The sequence below is a fragment of the Mirounga leonina genome, unplaced genomic scaffold, assembly GCF_011800145.1.
Source record: "Mirounga leonina isolate KUSES-001 unplaced genomic scaffold, KU_Mleo_1.0 Mir_125, whole genome shotgun sequence".
NCBI classification, from domain to species: Eukaryota; Metazoa; Chordata; class Mammalia; order Carnivora; family Phocidae; genus Mirounga; species Mirounga leonina.
This window is the reverse complement of record NW_023270305.1, coordinates 40,224,735-40,240,488: the sequence shown is the minus strand read 5'-3', so window position 1 is coordinate 40,240,488 and position 15,754 is coordinate 40,224,735. Positions and strand designations below refer to the sequence as shown.

The following is a 15,754-nucleotide window of genomic DNA, read 5'->3' as shown; positions in this document are numbered from 1 at the left end:
CTTGTGTCATTGAGTCTTCATTCTCCCTAAGACTGAATGCTTCAGAGAAATAGAGGCAGCTCTATGACTATTTTTCCCAGCTTTTGGAAAGTTCTAGCAGTCTTACTTTCTTTCATAGTCTTTCAAAGACTAACTAAGGTAGAGGACACAATTCTCTTGGTGTCTTGAACATAATAAGTACTTAGTAAACACTTGCTGAAATGATACCCCTGGAAAGTCCAGAATCTATGCCAAGGAATTTCAGTGGTAAAAAAAAAAAAGTGCTTTATAAACATCCTACTCTTTCATAGATTTTCCTCATATTAATAAAATCTTCAGATATAATCAGAGGTTATTTTATTTATTTGTTCATTTTTACAAAAGAACAAATTTTCCCCTATTGGCAGTTCAAAGAACCTGGCAGAAAATAACAATCAGCACAATTAGTATTTTTTTTTTAAGATTTTATTTATTTATCAGAGAGGGAGAGAGAGAGAGACAGAGTCAGGCAGAGGGAGAAGCAGGCTCCTTGCTGAGCAGGGAGCCCAATGTGGGACTCGATTCCAGGACCCTGGGATCATGACCTGAGCCGAAGGCAGAGGCTTAACCGACTGAGCCACCCAGGCGTCCCAGCACAATTAGTATTGCCACCAGGTATAGCAACAGCAATAACACCAAAATTGCCTGTGAATTTCAGAAGAGCTTTTGGATGCTAAAAACTTAACATTCAGTCATTCATTCAATGCGCATTTACTGAGCACATACTAAGGCATGGCATTGTGCTAGGAATACTGAAAAGACAGATTTATTGACCTCATAAAACCCAGAATCTAGGAGGAGAGAGGCAATTAAACAAGAAATTACCTGACAAATACTCTTTAAGCACTGAGTATGTTAGAGCATTTAAACTCAATGAACAAATTGCCTGCCTCTTTATTTGCAATATGTCAAGGTTAATCCTTGGGGCTCTGTTTCAAATCCAATCAGGGAACATCAGCATTCTTATAATTTTCCACACTTTTAGTTTAGGCAAAAGGGCAGAGTTGGGCATGTCAAGGACACCTTTAGCAGCACCTGCTGCCTTCCTGGTCCCTAGAGAAATCTTGCCAATGGTTCCCTTCACCTATAAGGAATTGGTGAGCTACAGGCATCTTGGGACATTTGGGTCACTGCACTCACATGCAAATTGGTTCAGAAAAGTTTAAAAACTACTTAGGTATTTGGGGAAACCCTCCAAAAGTAGCTTTAGATTTTCATGCTTTTATATTCATATGCTTCATAAAAAATTTTGAATAGTAGAGTCGATTTCAGTATGGACCCAAATTTCTGAGAAAGCTTCAGGAATTCTATGTACTGGTGGTTCTTTGAAGGCCTGGAATACAAGCAGGCGCTCACTCCAAATTTCAGTTTTAATCTGTGCTTTGCATTCAGTTTTATTGATTTAAAGGAGTGCTTCCCAAAGTGTGTTCTATGGACCCCCAGGTCCAAGGAGTGGTAATTGGTGAGCTGCAGAACATAATTTGAGAACAGTTATCTTAACAGATATTGGTGTGTTTCGTGAATAGTTTTTTGTTTAGTGAGTAGTTTTTGAAATAAGGACCCAATTTTGAATTCTAAGGGCTATATCTGCAACAACTGACTGGTTGCCAAGGATACCACTGTGTGCAAATTACAGAAAACATAATGAACAGATGGATTCTTGGAGGGAGGAGAATTGATCTGAACATAAGAGGCAGGTGGAGATAAATATTCTGATTGGAAAAGAAGTCAGAGAGTTTATATGGCTGACATAAAAACACACCCTCATCATTTTAAGGGCCTCCGCCATTTATCTTCTTCTGCCAATGGAGACATCATTAGCTTTCAGATAGATACCTGGGTGGAGGCCATTTGAAACCTGAGGCTAGCTAATACAACTATGTCTCATCTCCCAGGTCTGCCAATCATTTACCTCCCGTTGACTTTCAATCACATTCTTCCCAGTTCTTCCCAGTTCTTCCTTCCCTAACTGATAATAATTGAGCTCTTCCTTGGGTGCCTTTGCCAAATGTTCTATAAAACCATCAATCTGTAATCAGCAACATGTTCTACACACTAAACTTCCTCTTCAACTTCACCTCTCCCTCTTACCCAGCTTGTCTATAGGAATTTCCTATATTTCCTGAGACTATGGTGAGGCCTATGATTCTTCTACAACCCAAGGAGCACAGGGTTAATAAACATATCATTTCCTGTTGTTCCTATTGCTGCTGTAACAAACTATCACCAACGTAGTGGCTTAAAACAACACACATTTATTATCTTATAAGTTATGAAGTTCAGAAGTCCAAAATGGGTCTTAGGGCTAAAATCAAGGTGCTGGCAGGGCTGGTTCCATCTGGAGATTCCCGTGGAGAATCTGTTCTTTTTCCAGCATCTAGAGGCGACTTGTGTTTTTTGGTTCATGGTCGCATTACTGAAAACTCTGCTTCTGTCATCACACATCCTCTCTGACTTAAACCCTGCTACCTCATAAGGACCCTGTGACATGGGGCTTACCCAGATAATACAGAATAATCTCCTATCTCAGTTATCTCCTTAATTTAATCACATTTATAAAGTCCCTTTTGTCATGTAAGGTAACATATTCACAGGTTCCAAGGATTTGGATGTGGATATCTTTCGGGAGTCATTAGTCAGCCTGCCACAGTTGAGGAGGGGATAGAATTCTGCATTTATCCTATTTTTTTTAAAGATTTTATTTATTTATTTGATAGAGAGAGAGAGAGAGAGATAGGGAGAGCAGGAACACAAGCAGGGGGAGTGGGAGAGGGAGAAGCAGGCTTCCCTCGGAGCAGGGAGCCGGATGCGGGACTTGATCCCAGGACCCCGGGATCATGACCTGAGCCGAAGGCAGACGCTTAACGACTGAGCCACCCAGGCACACCTGTCCTATTCTTTATCATTATTTCCAGACCATTCCTCTACAACAGTGTCAGCAAACCTTTTCCATAAAAAGCCAAATGGTAAATATTTTAGACTTTGTGGGTCAAGGCAACATTGAAGATATTATGTAGGTACTTACATAACTAAACATTTAAAATGTAACTATTTTAACATGTAAAAACCTTTCTTAACTTGCAAGTGGTACAAAAAACGTGGTAGGCTGGATTTGGCCCATGAGCTGAAGTTTGCAAAATTCTGCTTTACAAGCTCTTATAAAGTACTTCCTTAGAAGCTCATGCCATTTTGCTAAATCACTTCTGCTTTATTTTGCCTCTGTCACTTACAGATATCCTGGTCACTCTTCAATACCCACTGATGAATTGCCCACCTGGAGAAGTATTCAAAAAGGTAGGAACAGCCACTTGAGTCCTAGATATGCAAAAGTCTAATTCTGCAAAATAACAGTAATATCCTAAAAAGAAAATTATATTTCTGTTTATGTATCTCTCCTTCCTATCAAAAGTTCCTGGTTCAGAAATGCATTCTTCCCATTCAAGGAATCCACTAGGGTATATCCACATATTATCCTGAGTGATAACAGTTTTTCCATTCTGAGGACATATATGAGACTTGGTGTCATAACACAGTCTAAAGAATCAAATATTCTCCATGAAAAGACCAGAGACTATGGATAAAAACACAAATTTGGGGGAGTACAAAGGACAGATTTTGGTTCATCACCTGGTCTTTTTGACTATGTGGAGCTGGTTGCACAATTCTGAATCTGAACAGGCTCCCAAATATGGGGCCTGGCCTCAAGCCCAGAGAAATCTTTCTTCTTTGAGTCTCAGAAGTTCCTTGTGTTCTTCAGATGGGAGCTGGAAGGGAAGGTCATTTTTAATTTCATTGATGCCACTCTTAGACCCTGATCTCTGCCTACTGCTGAAAGAAAGAATACAAAAAGGGAGAGAGAGCTAGGGAAAGAGACTTTCATATGACAGTTCCCTCTCTTAGAGACTGAATGATGGTTTTTCCTACAGAAAGGAGATTTTAAAATGCATCTGAGGGTCAAGTGCCTCAGATCAAGTGAGGCCAAGATGATCTTGTAAGTAGGAATAATAAAAGATAGATGATGTAACGATTTTGGAGACACACTCCCAGTGGTTAAGCCTAATATAAAAGTTTCCCTTTATTTGGTTCAAGCCTGAGGGACTAGAATATTGGTCATCAGTAAAGTTAAGAATAGGCATTGCAATTTCTTTTTTTTTTTTTTAAGATTTTATTTATTTATTTGAGAAAGAGAATGAGATAGAGAGAGCATGAGAAGGGGGAGGGTCAGAGGGAGAAGCAGGCTCCCTGCTGAGCAGGGAGCCCGATGCGGGACTCGATCCCGGGACTCCAGGATCATGACCTGAGCCGAAGGCAGTCGCTTAACCGACTGAGCCACCCAGGCGCCCGCCATTGCAATTTCAAGAAGGAATACCCATTCCTTATAAACCTGTAAAAATTTTGTATGACTCTCAGTGCTGGATGAAACGTGGAAAGTGCCCTGAGAGTCCTACCACCTGGTCACATCTAAGTTAATGTAAAAGAAGATGGGAGAGATTCTAAATTGGAAAGAGACAAGAAAATGGTTAACAGTAGAGGAAAGAACAAATGATAAAGCAGATAAAGCAGACCTCCATAAACTTAAGAAAAATCATCTTCATTGCAAACAGTTAAGGCTCTGAAGCTCTGTAGAACAGCGCACTGCAATTAGCCCTATTTCCCATTCTCTGAGGCTTTGTGTTATTTTATTATTCAAAACTATCTAATGAGAAGCTACTATGATCCAGGTCCTGCATGCACACTGAAAATACAGAGGTGAGTAAGGTACTGTACAGCTGCCAAGGGCTTAAAGGCTAGGGCACAAAGGCAGGTACAGAAAAATCACATAGAGTGTGAGTGCGCAAGCAACAGAGGGGACACACGGGAAGATTTGATTCTATCTGGAAAATGTAAGGAAGATATTCTTATCCCAGGGTGAAAGAGCAATTCATATATTTAAAACTTAAAGAAAAATTCATGAATTTTTAAATCTACAATTAGGATAAAATGAGGTCATGATGCAGATTCTCAAGCAAGACCTGGGGAGACTCTTGACTCTTACCCTGAAGCCTAATACTTACCAGTACTAAATTTGTTAAATATTAAATCCAATATTTAGGGCAAAGAAAGAATATATCCTGATCTATAAAGACTGATTTGGACTGGCAGATAATTAGAAGACTGACACCCCTTTCTGACCACAATTTTTTTTCAACCACAATTTTCAAGAGGAATCCATTTTTCAATATGTGCTATCTCAATATAGGTTGAGAAGATGAGGAAAAACATAATAAATGAGGCTCATTTTGCTCTGCCCAAAGCTGACTAGAAGAGTAAGTATAGCTCTCAGAACAGCCACTCTGATAAGAATGATGCTGAAGCTGTGAAAGCTATGGCAACAGGCAGGAAGTGCTGCCATTTTACTTCAACACGGTGAATACTAGAAATGTATATGTGTAAATAAAATATTAGCATAAAAGGGAAAAAGTACCATGAGAAAAATAAATAAGTATGAAAATATTTAGCATCAAGAGTGGAAAGGCAGGAACAAGTTAACCTTGACTCTAACATGAATTATTGCAAAGGGAGATGGATGGATAGATATCCTCAATGAATATAAAGTAAGCCCAAATAAAGCATAAGAACTTAAATGTATCCTTTCATAATAACAGTTCTCAATAAATACTTAATAAAGGCCACATATGACAAGCCCACAGCTAATAACATACTCAACAGTGAAAGGTCTAAAACTTTTCCTCTAAGGTCAGGAACAAGACAAGGGTGCCAGTTCTCACCGGTCCTATTCAACATAGTACTACAAGTCCTAGCTGGAGAAATTAGGAAAGAAAAAGAAATAAAAGGCATCCAAATAAGAAAGGAAGAAGTATACTTGTTTTGTTTGAAGGTTGCATTATCTTATATATTGAAAACCTAGAAGACTCCACCAAAAAACTCTTAGAACTAATGAACAAATTCAGCAAAGTTACAGGATTCAAGACACAAAAATTTGTTGTATTTCTCTATAATAATAATGAACCATCTGAAAAAGAAATAAAGGAAACAATTCCATTTACAATACCATTAAAAACTTAAGAATAAATTTAACCAAGTAGGTGAAAGATCTGTACCTAGAAAACTGTAAGACTTTAATGAAATATATTGAAGAAGACACAAATAAATGGAAAGATATCCCATGTTCGTGGATTGGAAAAATTAATATTGTTAAAATGTCTATACTACCCAAAGCCATCTGTAGATTTAGTGCAATCCCTATCAAAATTCCAAAGGCACTTTTTACAGAAATAGGAAAAAATAATCCTAAAATTCATATGGAACCACAAAAGACCCCAAATAGCCAAATTAGGCTTGAGCAAGAAGTAGAAAGCTGGAAGTATCACACTTCCTGGTTTCAAATCATAGTACAAATCTATAGTAATCGAGACAGTCTGATATTGGCACAAAAACAGACACATATACCAATGGAACAGAACTGAGAGTCTAGAAATAAGCCCACACATATATAGTTAAGTAATATTTGACAAGGGAGCCAAGAATACTCAATATGAAAAGGATTGTCTCTTCAATAAATAGTGCTGGGAAAGTTGGATATTTACATGCAAAAGAATGAAATTGAGCCCCATCATACACCACTCACAAAAATTAACTCAAAATGGATTAAAGACTTAAATGTAGAGGTGCCTGGGTGGAGCAGTTGGTTGAGCATCCAACTCTTGGTTTCAGCTCTGTTAGTGATCTCGGGGGCATGGGATTGACCCTGCATTAGGCTCTGCGCTTATCAGAGTCAGCTTGGGATTCTCTCTCCCTCTCCCTTTGCTTCTCTCTCTCTCTCTAAAGTAGGTAAATAAACCCTTTAAAAAAAAAAAAAAAAGACCTAAATGTAATATCTGAAATGAAAGAACTCCTAGAAGGAGCACTATACAAGCCAGGCCAAGTAGTCCTTCCCTGTGATTTTAATTTTGAACCTTGAGGCAAGATGTTTCTTTCCTTTCATGTCCTTATATTGGAATGATGTTAAGTCCAAAAGTGCCTAGGGTGCACTCCCCGCCAGTAGTGAAGGTTCAGCTGAGGGGGTTCAGATATGCCATGAGTGGATGGTGACCACCTGTGCCTCACAGTGCAGAAAGAGGCCCTTAAAGGAAGTGGGTGGGGAGCTTCCTAGGGTAAATGTACTCCTAACATCTTCTCAGATGTTTAACTGTCAGCCAGTGCTTCTCTGAGGAACCATGGAAGACCAGGGAAGCTTCATCAGAAGCATCCTTTCCATGCTATCTTCTGAGCTAAGTAAACTGTGAAACTGCCCCCCCACCCCCCACCCCCCCACACACAACCTGTGAGCTATATGGGAGCTTGGTCAGTAGCAATTAATCCAGTACACTGTAGAGGTATACATAGGTCACAGTTTCATCTGAAGTAGAAGAAAATGAGACCAGCAACAGAGAGAAGCAGAGATGAGAGCTGAGAAAGAACAAACTTTTGATAGCATTTCAGCATCTGGACCCCGTCATCCATGAAGCCTGATCCAACACTACTTTTCCCAGTTATATGAACCAATAAATGCTCTTAAGTTGGATATTATTCTGTTGCAAATGAAATGGCCTAATGCAGAAACTGGAACAAGGAATGACAGACCTAAATGTGTAACTGCTTGGGTCAAGATAAGGAATATAACAATTGAGGTCTCCCTATCTTTGGCTGAAAAGCTGAAATCCTTAGTATATGGAAGTGAAGCAGTGGGTTAAACTGTTATCTAGTATTTTGTGCCTTAGGCAAAGTCCCCACCACCCTAAAGATAGGAACTTTATGGACTTGGTAGAAAGGCATCAGGATATTGGGGTGAGAAAGCCTGATGACCCAGAACCTTCCCAAACACCTCCATCACTGCAGCGCCCTTAGCCCCTGGCCTAACAAGGGTCATATCCTTCCCTGTTATCAGCTTTGGGTGAATTCTGGGGATGAAAGCAACACCTTGCTATTTCACTTTTCTAAGAAAGACCAAGGTGATGTTAATCTGAAGTCCAGGCAATTATTGCCTAGGGACTGAAATCACAAGAGTGGGAACCCAGATTCAAAGACACTGATTTACAAGATTTTTGGCAGTTGTTACTAGCCAATGGGGCAACCCAAAATGATATAATCAGATCAGCCACCAAGGTTTCAAGCCAACTGTATCGCCTCCTGGGCAAACAGAGATTTGTGAGTGTTCACTTCTTAAGACAGCCTTCCAAGCCCTTATCACAGACAGTGGGTTGCTAAAGCAATAGAGACCCCAGCAGAGGAAGTCTCCCAACCATCCTTTCAGGCTTGGTGATGACGCCGATGGATGTCAGTAGGAAGGCTTGGGAACGCCCAAACTGGCTGACTAAGGAACCCACTGCATGTCAAGAGAAGGGAGCCGACAGAGATTGAACTCACTATTCCTGTCTATAAGGCTGGAGGATGCTGCTTGCTTCTCTGTAACCCATTTCTAAATGTGTTTCAGCCTTGCTGTCTTTCTTCTCTACTGACTTCCCTTCTCCATATGGCCACCATCTTATTCTTAGCCTTGGACAAGCCTATCCTCTGCTTAACAACAACTCAGCTACATTGTAACTATAATATGCAACACACAGCAATGAAAGGTCCCCAGTTAGTCACACAGGGGCCATTTCTTTATTCTCCAGTTTCTCCATTTCTCCCAATTCTCCAGTTGTTGAAAGGGTCTGGCAAAAGACCATAGCCACCTATGTAAAAGGGCTGCCATTTAAAGTAAGCATTACAGCAGAGATGGACATGAAACAAAAAAAGATTTTATGTAGCATTTATTTTTTTTTTAATCTCATCCTAATTTTGGCTTTATTCCTCATCTCCTATTCCCATTCTTTTCTTGGAAATCCAAACTTTTTTTTTTAAAAAAATGTTTAAAATCATAATTATCTAGAGTCATAACAAAATTTCTTCTCTCCAAAAAGGGGGAAAACACAGCTTTTATTCTTATGCACCATCCTCAAATACGCACATTAATATATATTTTATAAACTATTTAAAATAAAACCCTTCATCCTTTGAGGTTATTAATATTTTCTAGCTCACTGACACATTTCCCATAATACATTAATTCTACCCATTTTCATGAATGAGGTGGGAACTATACTAAAAAATAGGATTTTAATCCCTGAGGTGCCAGTTAAAATGGACAAGGTTGCCATTGCAACACAAGATTTTTAAAAATCAGCCTTAAATAATAATCATAAATCATGCTATCTGGATGAGAGTCACCTCCATAGCATGGGGTCATTTAGAAAATGGAATTTAACTGGGTTGAGTTCACCCTGCTACTCCTAGCCTTCATGCCATGACAATCTTCCTTTTGTAAAGGAGTAACACATAGCAATGAAGTCTGCAGAAACTTCTGAGATCCTCAGAAATCAAGAGAAACCACAGTCCCGTTTCTCTAATCTCCATCCAGATTGCTGGAGAGGGTTTTTCAGCACCATCCTACGACCTGCAAAGATTGATGAACTGACTTGCGTTTTCTACTTCTGCATAAATTTAGTCGAAAAGGAAAGCTCAGTCCTCCTGGCTAGAAAATGGGCGTGCCCTCTTATCTCTGCCCCCAGGACTGCAGCAGAACTACGTTCAGCTCTGTGCCCACCCGCCCTGCAGCCCCCGGCCCTTGCCGACGGCTTCCTGCGGCGCGCGGGCTTGGGCTCCCGCCGCTAGTAGTAGCGGTTCAAGCTCCTGGTCCCGGGAACCTCGGGTTGGCCGTTCATCCAGATCTCCCTGATGATGCGCTCCCGCTCCTCCAGCCGCTGGGCGCGCTCCAGCTCCTCGGCCGAGGTGAACACGTTCTTGTTCAAAGTCCTTTCGAAGCGGCGGTGCCTCCTGACCGAGATGTCAGACGCCGTGTCTGAGCTGCCATCCTCGCTGTCGCTGCTGTCGCTGCTGTTCTCTCGGTCCTGCAGGCACTTCTTCCGGGGACGCTGCCGGCAGTCCGTGTGGCAAGAGATCCTCATCACCAAGGCAGCCAGGGTGAGCACCAGCCCGATGCACACGCCGGAGACAAAGTACAGAGCTGCTCGCTCGGGATTTTCTGCAGGAGGAGGAAGGAGAGGCATTTGAGAGATGACGACTCCATGTGCGGAGAGCACATAGGGCGCCTGCCCGCCTTGCGCACCTCTCACCACACCGCAAAGCTCCGACGGTTACAAATATTGCCTTCCCATGTGACAAACTACATAGTGTATTCAAAACGTAATTATCAACGAATGGTGAATCTGGGTATAGGGCGTATGGGATTCTTTTTTTTTTTTTTTTTTAAGATTTTATTTATTCATTTCACAGAGAGAGAGAGATAGTGAGAGCAGGAACACAAGCAGGGGGAGTGGGAGAGGGAGAAACAGGCTTCCCAATGAGCAGGGAGCCCATTGTGGGGCTCGAACCCAGGACCCTGGGACCATGACCCGAGCGGAAGGCAGACGCTTAACAACTGAGCCGCCCAGGCGCCCGGGTGTACGGGATTCTTTTCCTCTATTCTTGCAACTTTAAGTTTGAAGTAATTTCAGAATGAAAAGATAAAAGAAAGAAAAGTATTATTTAGGATGTATTATAAGCAAGCAACTGTACCTAAATGTCATTTGCTTAGGAGGTGTATATGTGTTTAAAGCCTATTTTCGCCTACAGAGGAAGATTCTTGGCTTTTGAATTTGCTCCTGCAACCCCTGAAGAAACTTTTAATCACAGATGTAAGCAGCTTTTTTTTTTTTTTTGACGACAAATTTATAAATAAAATCAAGGACCAATGCCTCCTTTATTCTAACTATACCATCACAGGCCTAAGTCAATACATGTGGTCAGTTCCTGAGATGCCCCCCACCTCTTAGTATTCTGACTCTTATACAAGCCCCTTCCTTTGAGGGCTGGACCTAGTGGGCCGGACCCAGTGATCTATTTCTAAAAAACAGAATATGGCAAAAGAGATGGATGAGTCTAAGATTAAGTTACAAAAGACTAACTTCCAACTTGCTTATGCGTTTTGTCTGGCTTTTCTCACTCACTTGCTCTGATGAGGCCAGCTACCATGTTGTGAGCTGCTCTACACAGGGGCCCATCAGCAAATTAGTTTTCCATAATCTCTATTCACTGGTTAGTATGAATCAAAACATATATTTTTTTGTGGGTTTTTAAAGAATATAAGTGGGATCATATATAATACATATCTGTTTTTTTTTAATTTAAGAATGTTTCTTAGAGAGATTTCCAGATATGCCAATAGCATTCTTTTTGACTGCTGCCTAGTCTTCTGTAGTATAGACATATCAAAGTTTAACTATTTCCTTATTACTATCACATAAATGGTTTACAATTTTTCACTATTATGAGCAATACTAATGTCAACATGCTTGTATCCTTGTACACATCTCTTTATATACATGTAGAATTATTTCTACAGGTTAGTTATCTAGAAATAGGACAACTGCATCAAAGGGCATAGGCATTTTGAAGTTTTATGCATTCTTAATTGTACCCAAAAAAGGTTCTATCAGTCTAAATACAGCATATTGAATGCATGTGTTTATGATGCCTCCTTCCCTTTGAAACTTCTACCAAAATGACAGTGATGTGAATACAATAGATATAAATTATAGGTACAAAGAGGAGAGGAGAGAAGAAAATAGAAGACACTAGTAGCAGATACAAGGGTAGTCAACAAACAACATAAATGTGCTGAAAGGGGGTGACCAATATCATGGTGGTGTAAGATATCCCAATTTTTGTGTCCCCTTTTTTTTAAACAGCTAATTAAGCATCCATCCACAAACAAAAGTGTCTCTGTGGGGACCCTCTGATCCAACAGCATAGGCCAAGAAAGCCAGGAGGAGTCTCTCCCACCCGCCCATCAGATCATCCAGTAACAGACAGACTGCAGACAGACTTTGGTTTGGACTGTGGAACGAGCAACCCCAACCCTGACCCTTCCCAGCTGTGTTTGGGGAAAATCTTGAAGTGTTGACCTGGGCAAATACCCATGGATGAAACAGAATTCCAGCACATCAATGAAGGAAACAAACAAACAAAACAAGTTTGAAGGAACTTTTCCAGTAGTGCCCCTCCCCGCCCCCCGAGTTGACACAGCACAGAATTGAACTATCCCGTGGCACCACTCTGTGGGGGAAAGGGGAGCAGTGTGTGAGTGCCTGGCTACCCTAGCTTTGCCAGATGCTGCACAGGAAACCCATTTCCCTCCAGCAACATCCAGAGTACTAAAGTGGGACCTCCATGACTGAGAGGAGGGAAGAAATTGGGAAAGAGGCAAGTAAGAATATCAAAGGGCATTATAAAGGGACACAGTTCATGCTGACTGAGCTCAGCATGTCTGGAGAAAGTCCACCCACAAGCCTCTGGGAGAACCTCAGCCAAGGATCTTCCTACCACCTGGCAGACATCCCTAATACCCCAAGTGCTAAACCCATACCTTCCCTCACTCTAAGGTGGTTCTTTACTTGGGCTCCAAGATTGGCAGCAAAAGTTGGGTAAACCGGAATGCTATCAGAAACACAGACCTGGAACTGTGGGCAAGAGAGAAACCACAATCTTGAGCTGTAGCACCACCTTCTGGAAAAACAAAAGAGAGGTTTCCAGGAGCCAACCAGGTGAGCTGTAAGATCCAGAGAAGACATAAAAGCTTAAGAATTCTGCCACAAGAGGGAGCAAGAAGTGTGGAGCAGGTGTATAAATACAAGGTCTGAGAGAACCCCATATACAACAGGACCAACAAACAATATACCCCATCTGAAAGCAACTAGTGAAGAGTTGAGGAGGTGTCTTTTACTTCAGAGGCAAAGCAGCAACACAAAATTACAAGGAACATGAAGAATCAAGAAAACATGTCATCATCAAAAGATAATCCTTCAATAAAGACTTCAAAGACATGAAATCTTGTGATCTAGCAGATAAAGAATTCAAAATAACTGTTTTGAGGAAACAATGAGCTACAAAGAAACACAGAAGATAATTCAGTGAAATCAGGAAAAAATACATGAACAAAATGAGAAATTTAGTAACGAGATAGAAACCATAAGAAAGAACCAGACAGAATTCTGGAGCTGAAGAATTCAATGATTGAAATGAAAAATGCAATAGAGAGAATCTGTGGCAGAGTAGATCAAATGGAAGACAAAATAAGTGACCTAGAAGACAGTGCTTTTCAAACAACCCAGTGCAAGGCAAACAGAGAAAAAAGAATGGCAAAGAAAGCCTATGTGATCTATGGGATTCGGTCAAATGTACAAATACTAGCATAATCCGGGTTCCAGAAGGAGAAGAGAGGAGGAAGGGGCCAGAAAGTTTGTTTTAAAATATAATAGCTGAGAACATCCCAAAACTGAGGTGACACTTTGACATCCAAGTTCACAAAGCTAATAGATCACCCTAATATCTCAATGCAAAAAGACCTCCAAGCCACATTATAATGGAACTGTCAAAAATCAAAGAAAAAGAAACCTAAATGTATCTAGAGGGAAAAAAAAAAAAAGTATAACTTATAAAGGATTAGGCTATCAGTGGATTTCTCAGCAGAAACCCCACTGGCCAGGAGAGAGAGAGTGGACTGACATAGTCAAAATGCTGAAGAAAAAATTACCAGCCAAGAATACTCTATATGACAGTTATTCTTCAGATATGAAGGAGAAATAAAGACTTTCTCAGTGAAACAAAAGCTGAAGGTATCCTGCCTTACAAGAAATGCTGAAAGGAGTCCATCAAGCTGAAGTGAAAAGATGCTAATTAGTGGCACAAAAACATCTGAAAGTGTACAACAAACTGGTAAAGGTAAGTATGCAATCAGATTTAGAAAACTCTAAATCTGTAATAGAATAGTGTGTTAACCACTAAACTATGGTATAATTAAAGGAAAATAGTACTAAAAATAACTGTAACTATTATAATCTGTTAATGAACACAATATATAAAAAGAGGTAAATGGTAACATCAAAACTATAAAGAGGGGAATAAAAGGGTGGAGCTTTTGTATGCAGTTGAGAAGTTTTCAATGTTTTACCAATGAACACGATGTTAGCTGTGGGTTTGTCATATATGGCCTTTATTATAATGAGGTATGCTCCTTTTATACCTAATTTGTTGAGGATTTTATCATGAAAGGATGTTGTATTTTGTCAAATGCTTTTCCTGCATCTATTAAGATGATCAAGGAAACATAGGGAGATGAAATCACTGTCTTTAAGAGATATCTGCACTCCCATATTCGCAGCAGCATTATTCACAATAACCAAGACATGGAAACAACCTAAGTGTCCATCAAGAGATGAATGGATAAAGAAAATGTGTTGTGACCTTAAGTACATTATTCTAATTGAGATTAAGTCAAAAAAAGTAAGACAAATACTGTATGATATCACTAATATATGGAATCTAAAAAAGACCTCATAAAAACAGGGTATAGTAATGGTTAATAAACGCTGGAGAGTAAGAGAATTGGGTATGTGTTGTTTAAGGCTACAAATTTGCAACCAGTAGATAAATTTAAGTCCTGGAGATTTAAAGCACAGCCTAGTGAATATAGAAAACAATATTGTATTATAGACTTCAAAGTTGCTAAGACACTAGATCTTAATTGTTTTCACCATGGAAAGAAAGATAATTAGGTGATGTGAAAGACATGGTAGTTAATATTATGATGGTAATCATACTGCAATATATAAATGTATCAAGTCAACACCTTGTAACCTTAAATCTACATAATGTCATATGTCAGTTATATCTCAATAAAAATTAATTGATTGCTTGATTTAAATAAATAAATAAATATTCAGTGAGGGAGGATGAAACTGAACCCTGTCTAGTTGATATCCAGGAAACACTGAGAGGATTGAGGGAGCTCTTGGCCTTGAGGAGCTTAACAGCCCAGCAGGGAAGCAGACCCACCCATTCCCATACTAAAGGGAAGAGTTTCTATAGAAGCATGAAGAGGGATCTCCAGAAACACAAAGGTGAGTGGAAAAGCTAACGTTCAGATATGGGGATCTGAGAAGGCTTTCTAGGAAAGATACCCAAATCCATGCTTTTACCAGGATGGAAAACCACTGGACAGACCAGCATCAGTTTGAAACCTCATCTCAGTCATCTTTTAAACACTACTTACCTACCCTGCTGAGTTGTGGTAAAGGTTAAAGGTATTACAGATGACCAGCATAAAGGGATTATCCAAGATCTTGGCAAGGAGAGGCATTCAATAAATGATAACTCTATTCATTTATTTTCTTCCTTCCTCCCTCTCTCCCTTTCTTCCTTCTTTCCACGTTCTCTACCTCCCTTCCATCCATCCCTCCATCCATCTAATCTTTTTTCCTCCTCCTCCCTTCCTTCCCTTCTCATCCCACCCTTTCTTCCCTGGAGTGTGTCTCCATGTTTTTCAAACCCTGCCCTCACCATGCCCCCATTTCAGAGGTTAACTTTGAAGATGGTTACTGAACTTTATCTTGGGAACCCCTCTTCTCCCTCTAGCTTAACTAGTGCATCCTATCCTGCTACTCCAACCAGAAAACATACTCTTTTGCCTACAGCTTTCTTAGACATGGATTCCCAGAAAAGCCCAGTAAAAGCAATGAGAGAGGGCAAAGAGTTGACTGGGCCTCACTGGTTCCTGAGGAGGTGACTCAGGGCTGATTTTCACAGCTGATATAATTTGTTTTGTTTTTCTTCATCATGCTTCTGCAAAAATCAAAACTGTAGCTCTATTGTGGTTGTT

At 40.2% G+C, this 15,754-nt stretch overlaps 1 protein-coding gene across 1 annotated transcript in view; it reads right to left on the bottom strand.

The window, feature by feature from the left end:
• Positions 1 to 8,793: 8,793 nt before the first annotated feature.
• The window catches only part of EVA1A (eva-1 homolog A, regulator of programmed cell death), a gene marked incomplete at its 5' end in the record, with an annotated part of 47,619 nt that continues 40,658 nt past the window's right edge, over positions 8,794 to 15,754 (bottom strand). The window contains one exon of the mRNA XM_035001207.1: positions 8,794 to 10,081. Coding sequence (XP_034857098.1) covers positions 9,708 to 10,081 — 374 coding nt within the window. The remainder of the gene's footprint in view (positions 10,082 to 15,754) is intronic.